General features: G+C 37.2%; 1 protein-coding gene across 1 annotated transcript in view; it reads right to left on the reverse strand.

Annotated features, from left to right (window-relative positions):
* Positions 1–18,239, reverse strand: part of ATF6 (activating transcription factor 6) — a 221,677-nt gene that overhangs the window by 198,136 nt on the left and 5,302 nt on the right. Inside the window, exons 2-6 of the mRNA XM_082834402.1 lie at positions 12,329–12,393; positions 9,569–9,656; positions 7,499–7,605; positions 1,389–1,518; positions 593–796 (exon numbers count right to left, since the gene is read on the reverse strand). Coding sequence (XP_082690528.1) covers positions 593–796; positions 1,389–1,518; positions 7,499–7,605; positions 9,569–9,656; positions 12,329–12,393 — 594 coding nt within the window. The remainder of the gene's footprint in view (positions 1–592; positions 797–1,388; positions 1,519–7,498; positions 7,606–9,568; positions 9,657–12,328; positions 12,394–18,239) is intronic.

Here is an 18,239-nt window from a genome sequence, read left to right on the forward strand (position 1 = left end):
AACTTGAACTTTCACTATGGACCTCAGCTTCTTGCAGAATCAACTATGGGAGGCCATCTAGTGGACAAAATATAGAAACACACATTCTTAGCTACTTGAAGACAGTTTCAGGTTTCTTCTTAATGCCCCATACAAGATCATGTTACTAAACAGTGCTGCCTCCTCAGAGATTATCTGACTCTATTGCCAAAACACACCTATTAGACCTGAAATGGACCATATTATTTTAAATACTGACTTCTTTAAAACAAAAAAGTTCATGGACACAAAAATCTCAGAATAAAATGGCACCGAAAAAGTTTCCCAGATTTTCTTCTTCGTTACAAGTGGTTATATAAAACCACAAGCCTTAGAGACAGGTGCTTTCATAATTAAAACTGTGAGAAAAAAGAACTATCAGATGTAAATAATCTTGATAGCTATCTCCCTTGTTAGGATAGGAACACATCTCTACAACATCCTCAGAACCAAGGACAATTCTTGACACACAGCATGTGCTCAGAAATTATACCCTGAATTAAAACAAGTCATATGACACAAGCCTCAGTGCCCTCCAATTAAACACACACAGCCTCAAATTCCATTCAGGTACCTTTAGTGGGTGCAGGATGTATACTGATAATTGGCTGCTGCTTCGCCAATGGCATAAGTGTTGGCAGTGTTTGAATAATGATGGTTTTTGCTGGAACGCTGGGGTTTGTTTGAGTCTTGGGTGCTGCTGGAAGTAATAAAGGCTTGGGCTGAATTGAAGGTTTTGAACTCATCTGAATTTTTTTCTTTGGAGTCAGTCCATTTTCTGGAGAAAAACCAAACAAACCACAAATCAGTTTAAGGGCAATTAAGCAAATCCTAGAAAGGAGATTCTATTATACACCTTTCCCTAAACATTTTCTTGACCTCTGACTACCCTTACTGAAGTTTAAGCATAGCCACTCTATATCTTAATGGACTGAAGAAAAGTCCTCAATCTGAGGTCTTCCTTTTTGACCAAGCTGCAGCTTTGCCAAAGGGACACGTGAACCAGTAAAGAAGAATAGCTAAAACCCCTGAATAAAGCATCGAGGTGAATAAGGTTAACAAATGTCACAGCCAAATGGCCCTCACATTCAATATCTTTAACTGAAACTTTGAAATTTCTCCTGAAGATAGTGGGGCCCTAAATCTATTTAAAGTATCATTCACCTATAAAGACAAAAACAACCAAAGAAGATTATTTCTTCCCTTTCCTCTCCACATTAATCATCCACAACAAACAAAACAGGTGCACTAATTTAAAAACAGCAAGCCAGCTTAATAAACATACACTTAATCCAACATTTTCTTTTAAGAAATGGAGCCTAAGCTCAGTCTAAAATAGAGATAACAGAAGTTAGGAGACGGAGTAATACCAGTTTTGCTCTTAGGACTAATGATGGGCTTGTCTTCCTTCAGTGGCTCTGCTGAGGAGGGACTATTAAAGCTTTCACCATATAAGGAAAAGGGAGACATCTGGGAAGTAGAAGACAAATCCAACTCCTCCTGTAGCAAAATAAAACACAAACAAATTCATGCAGAAGAATACTATCCTTGAGCAGAAAATTGCTTAGAAAGAGAGGCAAGATCTATATATAAACAGAGAAACACTTCAAGACAATTTCAAGGCAAAGGTGTGATATATTAGAACTATATCTATATATGAAGTACTAAGAGATGATGGATAAATCAACATTATCCATCTACACTAAAGGAAAAATAACTAAAAATGAAGTATGTCTATTTCATCCTCTTATATGAAAGATATGAATCACTGATCTGATCTGCTTCTATATTTTCTCCCACAAACTTTATATTTTACTTGTTCCTAGTCATACAAACATTTAGTATCATTATAGAGTTACAGTTAAAATGCTAATATCTTTCCCCCACCATCTCTTATTCTGTCTTACAGGAATCTCAAAAGCAAATAATTCTCACTATTTGTATCCTTTTCTATTTCTTAACACTGCCTTTGTCCCAAATGTTTTGAAAGAAAAACACTGAAAGGAGCAGGGCTATTTTATTTTATTTTATGGGTAAACTAATAATACAGAGGGACTTCCCTGGTGGTCCAGTGGTAAAGAATCCGCCTTACAAAGCAGGGGACATGGGTTCGATCCCTGGTCGGGAAACTAAGATCCCACACGCTGCAGGGCAACTAAGCCCACGTGCCACAACTACTGAGCTCACACGCCTCAACTAGTGAGCCTGTGTGCCGCAAACTACAGAGCCCACACGCTCTGGAACCTGGGTGCCACAACTACAGAGCCCACACACCCTGGACCCTGCGTGCCACAACTAGAAAGAAGCCCGCGCACGGCAACAAAGAGCCCTCGCGCCACAATGAAAGATCCCGCATGCCTCAATGAAGACCCTGTGTGCCACAACTAAGACCCGATGCAGTATACAAAAATAATATTTTAAAAAAATAATAATAAATAAATATTTTTTTAAAAATACAGATATATTAATATTTTCTAAAAGTCTTTTAATATTCAGTGGATCTGTCTCATTTTGTTAGAATAAAGAAGCTTAACATAGGATAAAAGTAGCATTTCAATTCCAACAGAAAAAGATGTTATGTATAATAATGGAATGGGCACAGGTACGTAAATACATACATCATACCATCTTCAAAAGAATCTATAAGATTACTGAAAGAAGAATTAAGAGAATACTTGTTTACTCTCAGCATGATGTAGGCTCCCTTACCTCAAAAAAGCCAGAAGCCATAAAGGAAGAAGAAATAGATTTGAACAAATAATAATTAAAATATTTTATAAGAAAAAAACAGAACATAAACAAAGTTAAAAGATACATATGGGGAGAAGATATTTGCCAAAAATGGATAAAGGAAAGAAACCACCATTTCATTGAAAAGGAAATGCAAATAGTATCCAAAGGCAAATTTAAAAGAAAATCTTTTTTTTTAAATCATCAGATAAGAAAAAGTTAAAATGACCTGAAAGAGCATATGGGAGAAATGGTCATTCTCAGTAATGCTGGTGAGAATGAGAATTGTTTCATTCATTCATCCTCAACACCTATTCAGCATGTAGCCATAAGCGGGGCTGTATGAACCTTACAGAGTATATCATAACAATAATATATTTGGAAAAAAACAAAGACTATGAGATAACACAGGAGGAAATGATTATCTTCATAGCCTTAGATGCTTACAAGGCATCTGATAAAATTCAGCAAAGATTCCTCTTAAAAGTCCTAAAAAATAAGGACTGGAGGGACATTTTCTTAACATTAAAAAAAAAGCTATGCATAACTGTATAGCCAAAGTCATACTTAATGGTAAAATACTAAATGCTTTGCCATTAAAGTCAGGACAAGAAAGAAATAATTGCTTTTTCTGTAATTCTAGGAGACATAATTATACTAGAAAATGAAATAAAAGGAATAAATACTAAAATAGAAGAAACAGAAGCGCCTTTGTTTGCAAGGTGATATGCTGTCTACTTGGAACACATTTAAGAACCAACTAACAAAATTTTCACTATGAAAATATTGTATTAATAGTCACTTAGAGGGCTTCCATGGTGGCGCAGTGGTTGAGAGTCCGCCTGCCGATGCAGGGGACACGGGTTTGTGCCCCGGTCCAGGAAGATCCCACATGCCACAGAGCGGCTGGGCCCGTGAGCCATGGCCGCTGAGCCTGCGTGTCTGGAGCCTGTGCTCCGCAACGGGAGAGGCCACAACACTGAGAGACCCGCGTACCGCAAAAAAAAAAAAAAAAAAAAGAATCCACCTGCCAATGCCGGGGACACGGGTTCAAGTCCTGATCCGGGAAGATCCCACATGCCACGGAGCAACTAAGCCCATACGCCACAGCTACTGAGCCTGCGCTCTAGAGTCCATAAGCCACAACTACTGAGCTTGCATGCCACAACTGCTGAAGACCGTGCGCCTAGAGCCCATGCTCCGCAACAAGAGAAGCCACCGCAGTGAGAAGCCTGCGCACCGCAACAAAGAGTAGCCCCTGCTCGCCACAACTAGAGAAAGCCTGCGCGCAGCACCTAAGACTCAACGCAGCCAAAGATAAATAAATAAATAAAATTCATTTTTTAAAAAACGAATTGATTTAATAAATGGTACTGGAACAATCCTTCTGATAGTCATTTGGGAAAACAAAAAACTTGGATTCGTATTTCACATCATAAACCAAGATAACTCCAAATGGATCAGAGATCTAAATATTTAAAATAAAACCTTATGAAAAATATGTATTAACAGTTGCTTAGAAACTATTACTTCCTGAATAATTTGATCCTACGGCCACTAGATGGAGCAGTGCAAGGCCAGCATCCATGCAGAGAGGCAGGCTGGTGGAGTATCGGAGCCTAAGGAGAAGAGGTAGGGGCAGGCAGCCCAGCACAGGGAGTCACAGCAGACTACCCTGCTCATATTGGGTCAGCTTGATGCAGGTGTCAATGCCCAGAACACAGGAGTCAGTGTGAAGGGACCTGCACTGGCCAAATCCAGGATAACATAAGAATCAGAATAAATAATTATAGTAATGGGTTATAATCTGTTGAATAAACTAGGAAACCATGAGTCCATACTGATATAAACAAATAAATGAATAAATTTAAAGTCTGATGAGAAACAGATTATTTTTACATAGTTTTAAAGTACCTCCTCATAAAATACTTATTTTGGGCAAAGGAAGAAAGAGCAACTTCACAGTGGAATAGCCTGGCAGACACCACCTTAATCAAATGAACAGAGTGAACCTCATCAGTAACAGGACAAATGAAAAGTGTGTGCCATCACATCAAAAGTAAATGAGACAGACACAGCATCACTTCTGTGATATTCCTGCCACAAATACAAAACCTGAATCTCATCCTGAAGAAACATCAAGCAAACCCAACTGAGGGACATTCTACAAAATAATTAGTCTTTAATCTCCAAAAGTGACAAGGTCATGAATGTCAAGGAAGAATGAACTGTTTCAACTGAAGGAGATTAAAGAGACAAGACAATCAAATGCAATGCGTGATTCTAAACTAGATCCTTCCGCTCACTAAAGGACATCTTTGGGACAACTGGTGCAATCTAAATGGGAATTGAAGATTAGATGATAGTATGGTATAAACATTTATTTCCTGATTTTAATGGTTTTATTGTGGCTAGAAGACATATCCTTGCTTGTAGGAAGTAGACACTGAAGTATTTGGGGGTGACAAGGCATCAAGTTGGCAACTTACTCTCAAATGGTTGAGGAAAAAAAAAGTTCTTTGTAATGTACTTGTAATATTTCTATAAGTTTAAGGTTTTTCAAAACAAAAAGTTAATATAAGCAAGAAAACAAGAATAAAAATATTATAACCTATGAGTGGTGAAAACCCTCCTTTGAGTAACAACAACAAAAAGCAATAAAAGATTGATAATTCAGCTATGGAGAAAATAAACACCAAAAATAAAGCTTAAAGACAAATGACAAATTGGAGAAAAACACTTGTAACTTATTTCACAGACTAAACACTAATAATCCTAATATGTAATAAAACACTTTAAAAATTGAAGAGAAAAACACCAATACAATCCAACAGAAAAGTGGACAAAAATTTGAACTGTTCATAAAAAGAAATGCAAATAGGCCTTAGACATATGAAACATACAAAAAGATGTTTAACCACACTTATAATAAAAGAAATAGAAAACAAAGCATGCTGTGTAATGATGAAGGGAAAACTGGCCCTCTTACATACTGCTGGTCAGAATATACAACCTGTGGAGGGAAATCTGGCAATAAACAGTAACATTAAAAAAGTATTCACCCCGATCTCAGCAATCTCTCTTTAGGAGTATAACCGGATATCTTTGCCAAGATATCCTGGCAAAAATATGAAGTGACTTATGTACATAGTTATTTATTACAGCATTGTTTGAGTCCAAAAAAGACCAAAAACAACACAAATGTTCATCAATAAGGAAATCACTGAATAAAGTATAATATAGTCACACAGTGGAACACTATGCAGCCATAAAAGGGAATGAGAAAGACTCTATATCCTGAAATTGGAGTTACCTCTAAGTTAAATAAGCAAGGTGCAAAGCAGGGTATGTAGTATGCTACCTTTTGTGTAAGAAAGGATGGAAAGGAAAGAATAGGACAGAAATCAGGCTTCTGTGAATATACCTTGTTATATATTAATACTTTTGACTTCAAAAGTAAATTAAGTTTTTAAAATTAAATCATTGGAGAAACTGTGGGACCACAGAGAACTGCCAAGAGCGGCAATCAGAGAAAAGCTTCATAGAGAAAGTAATTTTTGAACTGGGACTTAAGGATGAATAGGAGTTTTCAAAGAAGAAAGAAACTGAGGCTATTTCAGGCAGAAGGAAGAGCATGTACAAAAACCTAAAATGGTAAGAGCAGAGATCTCGCTGCTCTTGTCCACGGACGGTGTTTGGCACAGTTCCTGGCACAGTTGTTGAATGACTGGAGCACACAGGAGCTCTCAGGGTTAAACCCAAGGGGAGTGTGAAGGTAGGAACAGGAAGGATAGTGAGAAACAAGACTGGAAAGGTAAACAGGAGCCAGAACATGGAGGGCCTAGTACACTGGCAATTTAAATTTTGTCCTTGTAAGAGTTGGGAAGGTTTTAAGCAAAAAACTGGCACAATCAAATTTGTGATTTTGAAAAATTTCTCTTTGAAGATTCCTCTGCTAAGAAAGGTTTGGGGAGTTAGGAGGCAGAGAGACCAGTCAAAATTCTATTGCCTTAATCCAGATGAGGTGACGATGGCCCGGTGTGTGTGGAGAAGATGAATCTTAGAGATACTAAGTGGATAGAATCATCAGGATTTAGTAACTGACTATATGGAAATTATGCCAGAACGAAGATACCTCAATTTCCAGCAGATATAATTCACTGAAACAGTAATTTGAATTTTTCTTCTTATATTTTTTCCTTTCCCCATTCCAAAAAATACCTAAGCCCTTTGGTACTTCGTTTTCCTGGCCTCAGAGCTTTTGTCTAGATGAAGAGCAGAAGCATTTTTAAGGTGCTTTTGTAAAAAACCTTATTAGTGCATTCAAAAGGTAGTACTAGGCTTTCCTGAACTAAGGAGACCATTCTAGGTTACATGGCTAAGGAGTTACAGAAACAGACCATCTTACAGTCTTCCATGTCCTCAAAGAATGTATATTCTAACGGGGAGTAAAGAGGGTAGCAGGGAGAAAAGACAATAAGTCAATAAACAAAAAAAATATTGGGTACTGGTAAGGTGCAATGAAACAATGAAATTATGAAGACAAGAACATAAGGGAAGGAGGGCAAAACCAAAGAGACTAACAGCTTTCTAGCTCCCTCAAGGCCATTCCTCAAGATTCAGCTTCCTCAGGATTAAATGAGATAACAGGACTTATATTAGCACTTAATAAATGTTAACTACCTCCCACACATACATATTTTCCAGATTCCACTGTAACCAAAAGCACTGTAAAAGACTGGTTACTTACAGGAACATGCTGAGTCGAAGAATAAGAGTCCACTGACTGAGGAGATGAGACTGAACAACTTGAGGAGGCTGGAGAAAGTGGCTGAGGTTCTGCCTTAATATCTTTAACTGAAAAACAAGGGGCAAAAATTTTCCCACTGAACAATATAAACTCAGAATGAAATGAATAAGAAAGAAGGTAAAATCTGCTTTTAAAATTCAATGATATAGAAGCTAAGGTCACCAAAATATATCATCAAGTGAAAATTCAAGAGGAGAAAATAGTAAATCTAGTATGCTTCCATTTGTGTAATAAATTATACATGTGTATACTATTGTACTACTAGCATCTGCATTAACTCTCTTGAAGGATGAACATAAGAAATTGATAACAGTGGTTGTCTCTGGGAAGCAGAACTTGGTGGCTGAGGGACAAGAGCCAAAAGAGACACTTTTCTACTCTACAGACTTTTTGTACCTTTTGAATATTATGCAATATGCAAAATTATAGCCTCCCCCCAAAATAATTTTAAAATATAAGAAACAGGAAAGAATTATTGTGGAAAGCATTTTTGACAATACAATTAAAACACAAAAATGTTCCTATCTTTTGAACGATGTATTTTTAAAAATGTGCTGAGTAACTATAGCCTAGGTGTTCCTAGGTGTCAAATTTATAACAGGGTAGGAATGGGGAAGAGAAGAATCTCTGTGGCAGACTGTGTTCTCCAAAGGTAGGTGCAAAATATCTACCATATCTCATGATCTATAATGTGATTTTGCCACTTCCCCATAAAGAAGTAGCCACTATTTCCTCCTCTGTTTGAATCTAGGTGGGCTTATGACTTCTTCAATTGACAGAGTATGGAAGTAATGCTATGTGAATCCCAAGGCTGTGTTACATTAGGCAATGCAGCTTCTATTTTGTGTGTTGAAACACTCACATTTGAGCCTTTGAAGTCTGACTACCATGAGACCACCAGGCTGTGAGGAAGCCAGGCCATACAGAAAGGTGACGTGTAAGCACTCAAGTTGGCAGTCCTAGTCTTCAAGTCATTCCAGACCAGGCATCAGACATGCGAGTGAAGAAAACTTAAGGTAATTCTAGCCCCCAGTGTCAAGCTACCTCAGCCTTCAAATCTTCCCAGATGAGGTCTGGACACCATGGAGCAGAGACAAGCAATTCCTGGTGCATCCTGTCCAAATGCCTAACCCACAGATTCTGGGAGCCTAATAAAATGGTTATTGTTTTAAGCCACTAAGTTTTAGAGTAGTTTGTTACACAATGGTAGGAACCAGAACACTGGCCTCGTGTAGTTCTTATTCTGTGAGGGAAGACAGGAATTGAGCAAGATATACAAATACATAAAATGAAAGGGAAAAGGAAATGCAGCAGTGGGGAGGGCTGCAATTTAGATGGGGAAATGTGCTGGTTATTTATTTACACATTGTCTCTCAGCTCTAAGTCTACCTTCTATAGTCTGTGATGCAAATTATTAATACATGTCTCAGCTGGTTTCCTTTTAGGTCCTGTCCATAGGGGATACTAGAAGGATACTAAAAGGTAGAAGGGAAGAAGGGATTTCTTCATCCTCCCATCAGCTTCATCCCAGAAGGGACAGTTTGCTCCAGGTTCCAGCTTTTTTCAGCACACCTAAAACCCACCTCATTGGGCCCCTTAAAGATACTAGCATTAGCCAGGTAGGGCCTCCTCCTCAGATGTGTATACACGGGACCCCTACACTAAGTTCCTAGGTTCTAATAATCCCAAGCTTCTTCCCTTTGATTCCTTAAATTCTGTCTAATTCTCAGATAGGTTAATCTCTTAGAGAATATTACATATAATTCAAAATCAATATTTCTGAATAATAAAATTTTTATTCATTATGTGACTAACACATAACTATGAAATTCTTTATATCTATTTTGGCAAGAAATTTACGTATGCCTTGCTACACCAAAATAGAATGTAGTCCCTGGAAATTTTTGGCCTACAAAAGTGGCCCAGTAACCCCACCTAATTTTGACTATTACCAAACTACAAAATAATATGGACCCATTTAAATTTTTTATCAATGAAATACAGCATTACCTGTACAGAATTGATTGTTGATGTCCCAAATGCCTGTCTCCCAAGGCATCAAATCAAAATCAAAATCAAGATTATCAAAATTATTTTCCTGTAGGTTTCAAATCAGCAAAAGATTACAAGATTAAAATATATACATCCAGAAATCAAACTAACAGATGCAATTTGCCATAAATAATATAATTGTGATTACCCAACTTAGTAAAAATAACTTTCTAAGTCAATCAGTTCATCTTGAAAATACATCTTGGATAGCTTAGAGATAAACCAATTTAGTTATTTTAAGCACAGTAGTAACAGCTAGGAAGGAGGTATTGAAGTCAACATCTATCTGAAAGATTCAGTTGGTCTCATTCTTTTCAGTGGAAATGGACCTTTACAACAGTCACAAAATATGTGTTTTGTCATAAAGGAGATTCAGCAAAATAAGTTTTCCCATTGCCATTAAGGAAAAGAAGTCACAGCAAATGCCTATTTACAATATCATCTCTATGTACAAGGGAAAGAATATAGATGTATCCAAAAGACATGCAGGAATCATAAAGAGACTGTAACTGAAACTTCAAATATACCAAATATTAAAATGCTTATGGGAGAAGGAAGAGATCCATAGGAGGATGGGTAATTTTATATTTTTTTTTACTGTTCTGTACTTTTCAAATTTCTAAAATAAAATTTCTAAATTTTTTTTTAATCCTAGAAGATAAAACTAAGTTTCTCAAACAGGGGTCAGTAAACTTCTTAGAGGGGCTCTTAGTTTCTTTTCATTCAGATGACAATTTTTAAATTTAAATATAATCATATTCTGGGTCATCTGGATGACCATCTTATACCATATATATTAATGAAGAACTGCCACATGATTTCAGAGCCCTCATATGAGTTTAAGATTAAGACAGTACCACAACTATTTTAAATGTTTAAGGTTACAGAGATAAGAACAGAAGTAAACTTAATATATAAACAGAACAGTACAACAAAGTTAAAAAGTAGTCAATATTAACTTAATGTGACAGATAATAAAACAGCAAGAAAGCAAGCCTCAGGAAAAAAGTAAAGGTTAATCTAGTTATCAATAACAACAATTTGGTAATAATTTCTAGAATATTATCATTTCAAATGTCTATTCTGTGGTTTATTTTTATTGAGAATGTAACAGAAGGAGAGAAGGGAAACTTTTCTTATACTGCCCTAAACTGAGTAAATATTATTGCAAATTATATAAAGAGAATGTGTGAAAGTTCACATAAAAAAAAAGAAAAAACTACTTAAATTATGAAAGAACCACCTTTTAAATCAATCTCCTTTGCTTTTTTCTCATATTGGAATCTAGCTATCAAAAAATTAAGCAGCCCCACACTTTCAGCAACGAAAAACTTCAAACTTTCTTAATCTAAGTAAACTGAAGAAGGATATTTGCCTGAGTGCTCGCAATACTTTTTAACATGTTCAACAGTGGCATGACCTACTTCGAGGATGCTTCATACTCAATCTTCAGACAAAAAAGTCAAATACATTTTACAGCATAAGAATTTTATCTGGTTGGAAATTTCACAGACCCATTTTATGTAAAGCAAAACATACTGGTACTTATATACTCTAGTTCTTCAATGATTTCTCAAGGGAAACTTGCACAGCCATGTGAAAGAAGAATGACAGTTTTAAAGCTAGAATGGGCTGTCTGAAACCATTTAATCCAATCTCTTATTTTATATCAGAAAAACTAAGGAACTGAAAGATTGAGTGACAGAATGTTAGTTATAAAATCAGGATCATATTTCCCTGAATCTTTCAAATTTACTATATTGTTTCTTGACGATGTTAGGCTCTGGAGGTTATGAAAAAATACCAGTTGCTTAAGCAACCAGCCAATATTAAAAGCCAATTTAATCAATAGACAACACTGTAAAGCATCTCACAGAGTAAATGAAACCACTAAAACCTCATGCATTGATTTTAAAAAATATCATGTGTTTCACTCCCTTCTATTGATTCATGGTAAAACAAGAATAATTCAGCAGTTGTTTTACTATGAATCAATAGAAGGGAGTGAAACACATGATATTTTTTAAATTTTTTCTTTGTCTTAAACTCACTAAGCAAGCTTTATTTTTAATAAGGGCTTCAAAAATAAGTGATAAATATTCAACCTGATTGATATGCATATAAAATCACTCTGTTCACTTGAACTACTTCCCAAGTCAAACAGCACCTCATCCATTAAAGAATAAGACAAAGTAAGAGTTCAGGCCAAACAGCTTCACATATACTAATCCAGAAAAGAAAAAAAAAAATCTAAAATATTTTTGAGAACTTAAAGTGCTGTAATAATAGCTTTTACGCATACTTCTAACCACCCAAAGGCAAAAAATAAGGACATTTCTAAGTTTCAGAGCTTTCAACACTAAGGATACATAACTTTAAAAAAGGAAGTTGGTAAGTTCTCTTAACTAGATCCATGACACACATACTCCTTAACATCACACTGTTTCCCTTATGCAGCAAAATATCTGTAAAAACCAAAAAAAAAAAACCCTGGGGCCAAAGGTAGACTTAGAATACAAGTCTTCTCATACCAAGACCAATGCAATTTCTACAATCCTACATTCACTGACTACAAAATGGCTACTAACTTTCATACTTAATCTTAAAAGTTATTTAAACTTAAATAACTAGCCTAAACGTGTTATCCTGAAATCTTCTTGCAATAATTAAAGATTAAATATCACATTATTCAGCATTTCTCCTCTAATAAATACTTACATAAGTTTCATTTGCCGCATCCAATTGCAGGTCATCATAGCCAAGTTCAGCAAAGAGGGCAGAATCTTTGGACAAAAGAAAAGAATAGATATTTACTGTTAATTCAATGTTTTGACAAAAGAATAAGTGCTGTATCCTTATGCCAGCTCTATTAGGGTTTCTCATTAGCCATTACTATTACTGATAAACTCTAGGAGTGTGAATGACAACCAATTCAAAGCTGGTTTCTAACGTATGTATTGTTTTCCACATAATTTTTATCTTGTGAACTAAATCATTATACCAGGGATTAAAAAACAGGTTTTATGTCCTGTCATGTTGGACTAATTGATAGTGACTTTCTGGAACGTTACTAACACAAATTCTGAGGCTGTATCTGGGTTCAGCACAAAAAAAAGTGACATGGTTGATCAGCGGTGATGACAGGAGAGGAATATGGCAACACATGTACCAGGTATTTGCCATCCTTGCCTTAAGTTAGAGGTACAACCAATTTTCTATCCAAACAATAAGGAATTCACTCATCTAAACCATTTCATTTATTTCAACAAATCTAACTATGTTCCAATTTCCTAATAAGATTTCCTTATAAACTGAGAAATATATGAACACAGGTCAAGGTGCTGCTAAGGCCAAAGAAGAATGATTACTGTATAATCTGTAATGTGTCTATTTTCTTTAACATTTCAGAACTTCAAGCACTTTGAAGAGTTTCCCAATCTAAGCCTGCCTTTGTACTCCCTACTAACATGCCACTGAAATTTGCTCTGGTGATTTCCCTACTTCACATATATAAGAACTACACTGCAAGTCTCTCACCGACTTGGCCAACGGTAGAAACATTTCACCAGCCTAAAACAAAATAGTACATAGCACATTTTTTGTGTGTAGTGATAATGAAAGGTTATTCATATAACTCTCAGAAAAGGACTACCTTAAACTCAGCTGCAGAGCAAAACAAAACAAAAAACCCAAGTAAGTAGATGACTGTGGCTATGTACCTTATACACAGGCGAAAACTTGAAAGAGTTCTTTATCTGCTGCCTCTCATTTCTCTCCTCCCTTTCCTTCTTGAACCTATTCAAATCAAGCTTCCCCCACCAACACATACATACGCATACACATCAGGTATTATGTCACCAATGATTTCTCCTCTGCTAAATTCAATGGTAAATTCATGGTCCTCATCTTACTCTCAACAGCATTTGAAACAGTTGATCTTTTCATATTAATTGAAGAATTTTCTTCACTTGGCTTCCAAATTACCATACTCACCTGGTTTTCCTCCCACCCTACTGGTTGGCCCTACCTTACTGGTTATTCTTCATCTTCTTAACATGAAATTGTCCCTGGGCTTAGTGCAAACTTTTGTATCTATTCTACTCCCTTTGTGATCTCAGCTGAGCTCATGGCTTTAAATAGCATCTATACGCCAAGGATTCCTAAATATACATCTCCAGTCCATACCTCAAGACGCATGTACACAGTGAGTACTCTACCTCTCCTCTTGGATATCTAAAAGGCATCTCAATCTTAACACATCCAAAACTGAGCTTCAAATCATCCCTCACCAAACCTCCTACTGGTTCGTCCTCATCTCAGTTAATGACAATTCAATTATCCCAGGAGCTCAGGTCAAAAACCTTAGGAGTCATTGCTTACTTCCTCACTCTCTGTATTCAATCTACCAGTAAATCCTGTCAGCTCTGTCTTCAAAGTATGTATTGGTAATGTGGCATCTTACCTTTCCTTTCCATTCTTCCTTCCCTTCCCTACTCTTCCCAACAGAGATGTCAGCAGAGCAAGGAGGGTGGTGGGGTTTTGTGTGTCATCCTCTGTGGCAATGTGCCTGGTACCCAAGGAAACAGGATGATACAGGAGGGGAGGTGCCTTGTGGAGGTGGCAGCATGCCTCAGATGCCAAAAAAATGGAGCAGTGGGAGGAGGAACGGAGTGGCAGATGTAAGAAGCAGCCTGAGTGGTTAGGAGAGTGATAGTACCAAACAAATGTGTTAATTGATGGAGCAAATGATAAAATATATTAGAGCTAGGTTTCTCACTTTCTGAGAAAGGATTTAGAAACGTGAAAAGGGAAGAGAATAAAAGAACCCTAAGATGTTGCACTGGAATTAGAAGTATTAATACGAACACATTTTCTTAAAATATTCATACACAGAAAGAATTATAGATGTTTGTATATTGTGTACACATATACATACATGTATGTCCTAGTTCTGTCTGCTAACAGGTCCTAGAAACGAAGACATCCCACCAGCACTGAAAAATCGTATGTTTCCAGACCTTGGATACTGAATACCATCCTCTACTAAACGGAAGTTCACTAAAGGGCTCCTTAGAGAAAGAGCTGATTCCAGGGCTTAGGCAGAGAAAGTGCAAAATCGGCTTGGGAAAATCTTGTTGTGCCAGAAAATAAGGAAATCCTCAGAGAATGATGGAAACATGTCAAAAGAACAAAGGAGCTGATATGAATGGACTCTTACTGGTCAATTCTCAGAAAATCTGAGCATCAAAATAAAGCCAGATTACAACCCATTGAATCAAATAGGAATTAGTGAGCTCATAATGAAATAAACAAAGAAACAGAGAAAGCTTTTTCTTACAGTATAATGTCAATTAATAAATGTACACAGAATGTTAAGAGAGAATCACCATTTGGCATTAGAGTGGTACTTGATATAAGCTGGAGTTATCAATGGAGGCCAGGGCTGGTGAGTGAAGGTTTAGTAAGGAATAGGACATTGGTGGCATTCAGATTATCTCCCCCAAAATACTGGGTTAGCCAAAAAGTTTGTTCAGGTTTTTCCGTAAGATGTTACAAAAAAAACCCGAAGGAACTTTTTGGCCAGCCCAATACGAATCAAATGTAAAAGGGGAAATAGTGACTTTACAGTGGAGAAATCCAGCAGATACTAACTTGACAATCTGATCAAGGTGAACATCACCTTGGAACAGGTCAACATAGTGTGCCTCTATCATTTCTCTAGCATTCCTGTCACGGACTCATGGCCTGATTCTGCTCATGAGGAAACAGTATATAGACTTAGGTTTAGAGTCATCTTACAGAACAAAAGACCTGTACTCTTTAAGACTGTCAAGAATACAAGAAACAGGAAAAGACTAAGCAACCATCCCAGGTTGAAAAACTCTAAGGAGACATGAAAAGTAAAAGTAATGTCTGTTTGCAGGTAGGGTCCCAGACTAGAAAGGAAAAAGAGCCATTATTAAGACATATAGCAAAATATGAATGGTATCTGTGAATTGGATAGTAACGCTGTATCAATGTTCATTTCCTGACTGGAAGGAGTGTATGACAGTGATATAGGACAGTAACCTTGTTTGGGGGAGGAGGGGATACACATTGCAGTATTTAAGGGTAATGAGTTAACAACACATTTCACTCTCTTTTTCTCTCTCTAAAGAAGGAGAAATGGGGCAAATACAGTAAAATGGAATCTGTCTGACAGGCATGCAACAGTTCTTTGCACAGTTCTTATAACTTTTCTGTAGGTTTGAAACTATTCCAAAACTTAAATTTTGAATAAAAAATATACATGGGGAGCTTCCCTGGTGGTGCAGTGGTTAAGAATCTGCCTGCCAATGCAGAGGACACGGGTTCGAGCCCTGGTCCGGGAAGATCTCACATGCCGCGAAGCAACTAAGCCCATGCGCCACAACTACTAAGCCTGCGCTCTAGAGCCCACAAGCCACGACTACTGAGCCCATGTGCCACAACTACTGAAGCCCGTGCGCCTAGAGCCTGTGCTTCGCAACAAGAGAAGCCACCACAATAAGAAGCCCACGCTCACCACAACTAGAGAAAAGCCCGTGCGCAGAAGAGACCGAACACTGCCAAAAATAAAATTAATAAAATTAATAAATTTATTTAAAGAAATATATATATATACACACACATGGGTATATACATATGCATATGTGTATGTGTATATATCCACAGTCAACCACTTCCATTATCTCCACTGCTCTCATCATAAATCACTTGGATTGATGCAGTAGCCTCCAAATGGTCTCTCTGCTTCTGCCCTTGACCCTCTTTCAGTATATTTTCAATAGAGCAGCTAAAGTGAGCCCATAAAAACATAGGATGTTATTGGGAATCAGGATTTACACAGTAGGAAAAGAGAAATAAAAGTATATAATGCAAGAAGGTGAGAAAGAACTCTGTGGTACTGGCTTTGAACTGTGGGTATTAGCATGAATTCATGCTTTTTAAAAATACATATTTCCTTGTTCTTAGGAGATACACAGTGAAGTGTTTAGGAGTTTCATATTATTTGCAGCCTGCTTTCAGATAATGAGAGAAGAGAGAAGTGTGGGTAATACTGACAGAAAGAGTGAGTATGGCAGGATGTTAACAGTTGGTAAGTCTAGATAAGGGAAATACAGGTTATCACTGTACTGATCTTTTTTAACTTTTCTGTGGTTTGTGAATACTTAAAAAAACTGAGAGTGGGTTGATAAATATATTTGTATACTACAGAATATCTTAGAAAGATCCATGAGAAAGTGGTGACATTGGTGGCATTGGTTACCTATGAAGTATCTCTAAAATTTACTACCTACTTCTATATCTTTTTCACCAACCCCACACTACCTACTATATAGATTTCTCCTAACAGTAGTAAACTATGGTAGCTATTAGTTTTTGTTTGCTCAGCAAGCTTTCCCACCTGACTGCTGCTTTGACCATTTATTTATTCTTTTACTTCTTGTAAGATGAGAAATGGCCACTGGAAAACAGTGGTGACCTTAGAAAGAGCAGCTTTGGTGGAGTGGTGGAGCCTGACTGCATTGTGTTCAAGAGACAGTGAAAAAAGAGAAAGTGGAGTCAGTGAACATGGATGTTTTTTAAAAAAGAATTCTGCTGTAAAATAAAAAAGAGAAATGTAGTTGAAGCTATAAGGGAAGTAACATCTAAAGAGGGTTTGGGGGTTTTTCTTTCTTTTTCACTCTAGACAGGAGAAGCAACTACATGTAGGGATGGAAATGAAGATTCAGGAAACAGAAGGAAGAAGAGCTTGAGCAATATTCTTGAATAAAGGGGTGGGGGCGGGGTGTCTAGGGACTTCCCTGGTGGTGCAGTGGTTAAGAATCCACCTGCCAATGCAGAGGACATGGGTTCGAGCCCTGACCTGGGAAGATCCCACATGCCATGGAGCAACTAAGCCCGTGTGCCACAACTACTGAGCCTGTGCTCTAGAGCCCATGAGCCACAACTACTGAAGCCCACGCACCTGGAGCCCACGCACCGCAACGAAGAGTAGTCCCCACTCACTGCAACTACAGAAAGCCCGTGAGTAGCAACGAAGACCCAACAAAGCCAAAAATAAATAAATTAATTAAAAAAAATAAAACAAAGAAGGAGGGGTCTAAAGCACATATAGAAGTGATCGGTTCTAGCATTCCCACCAACAAAGAGAAGGCAAATATACTGGTACACACGTAGATGAGGTAGTAGGAGATTGCAGCAGTTCTCTTCTGATTCAAAGAATGCAGGAGGAGGTGCTGGAGGTTTGAGGAGAGAAGAACCTTTATAAAAACGATCATCAGAGAGAGAGGACCAAGGAAATATGATCAGCCAGGTAATACTTAATGGTCTATTTCAGGTTAGTATCATAAATTTAAAGTGAGACCAATCAGCATGGTTGAATTTTCCTTTTTAGCCACTTTCAGCTACTTGAGTGCATTCATGGAGTAGACAGAGTTGGATTTAGCCAAGGTTGCAGTTGATCAAAGAGAGAACTACAAAACAAGAGAGAGACAAGGATATTGAGGGTGTGAGGGAATGATTACAGAGATTGTCCATGGAATTTAAACTGGATAAGGGGAAAGTGATAACATAAAGGGGACGAGGGACAGTGAAAAGATGGCAG

Source organism: Leucopleurus acutus (assembly GCF_964270905.1).
Source record: "Leucopleurus acutus genome assembly, chromosome: 2".
NCBI lineage: Eukaryota > Metazoa > Chordata > Mammalia > Artiodactyla > Delphinidae > Leucopleurus > Leucopleurus acutus.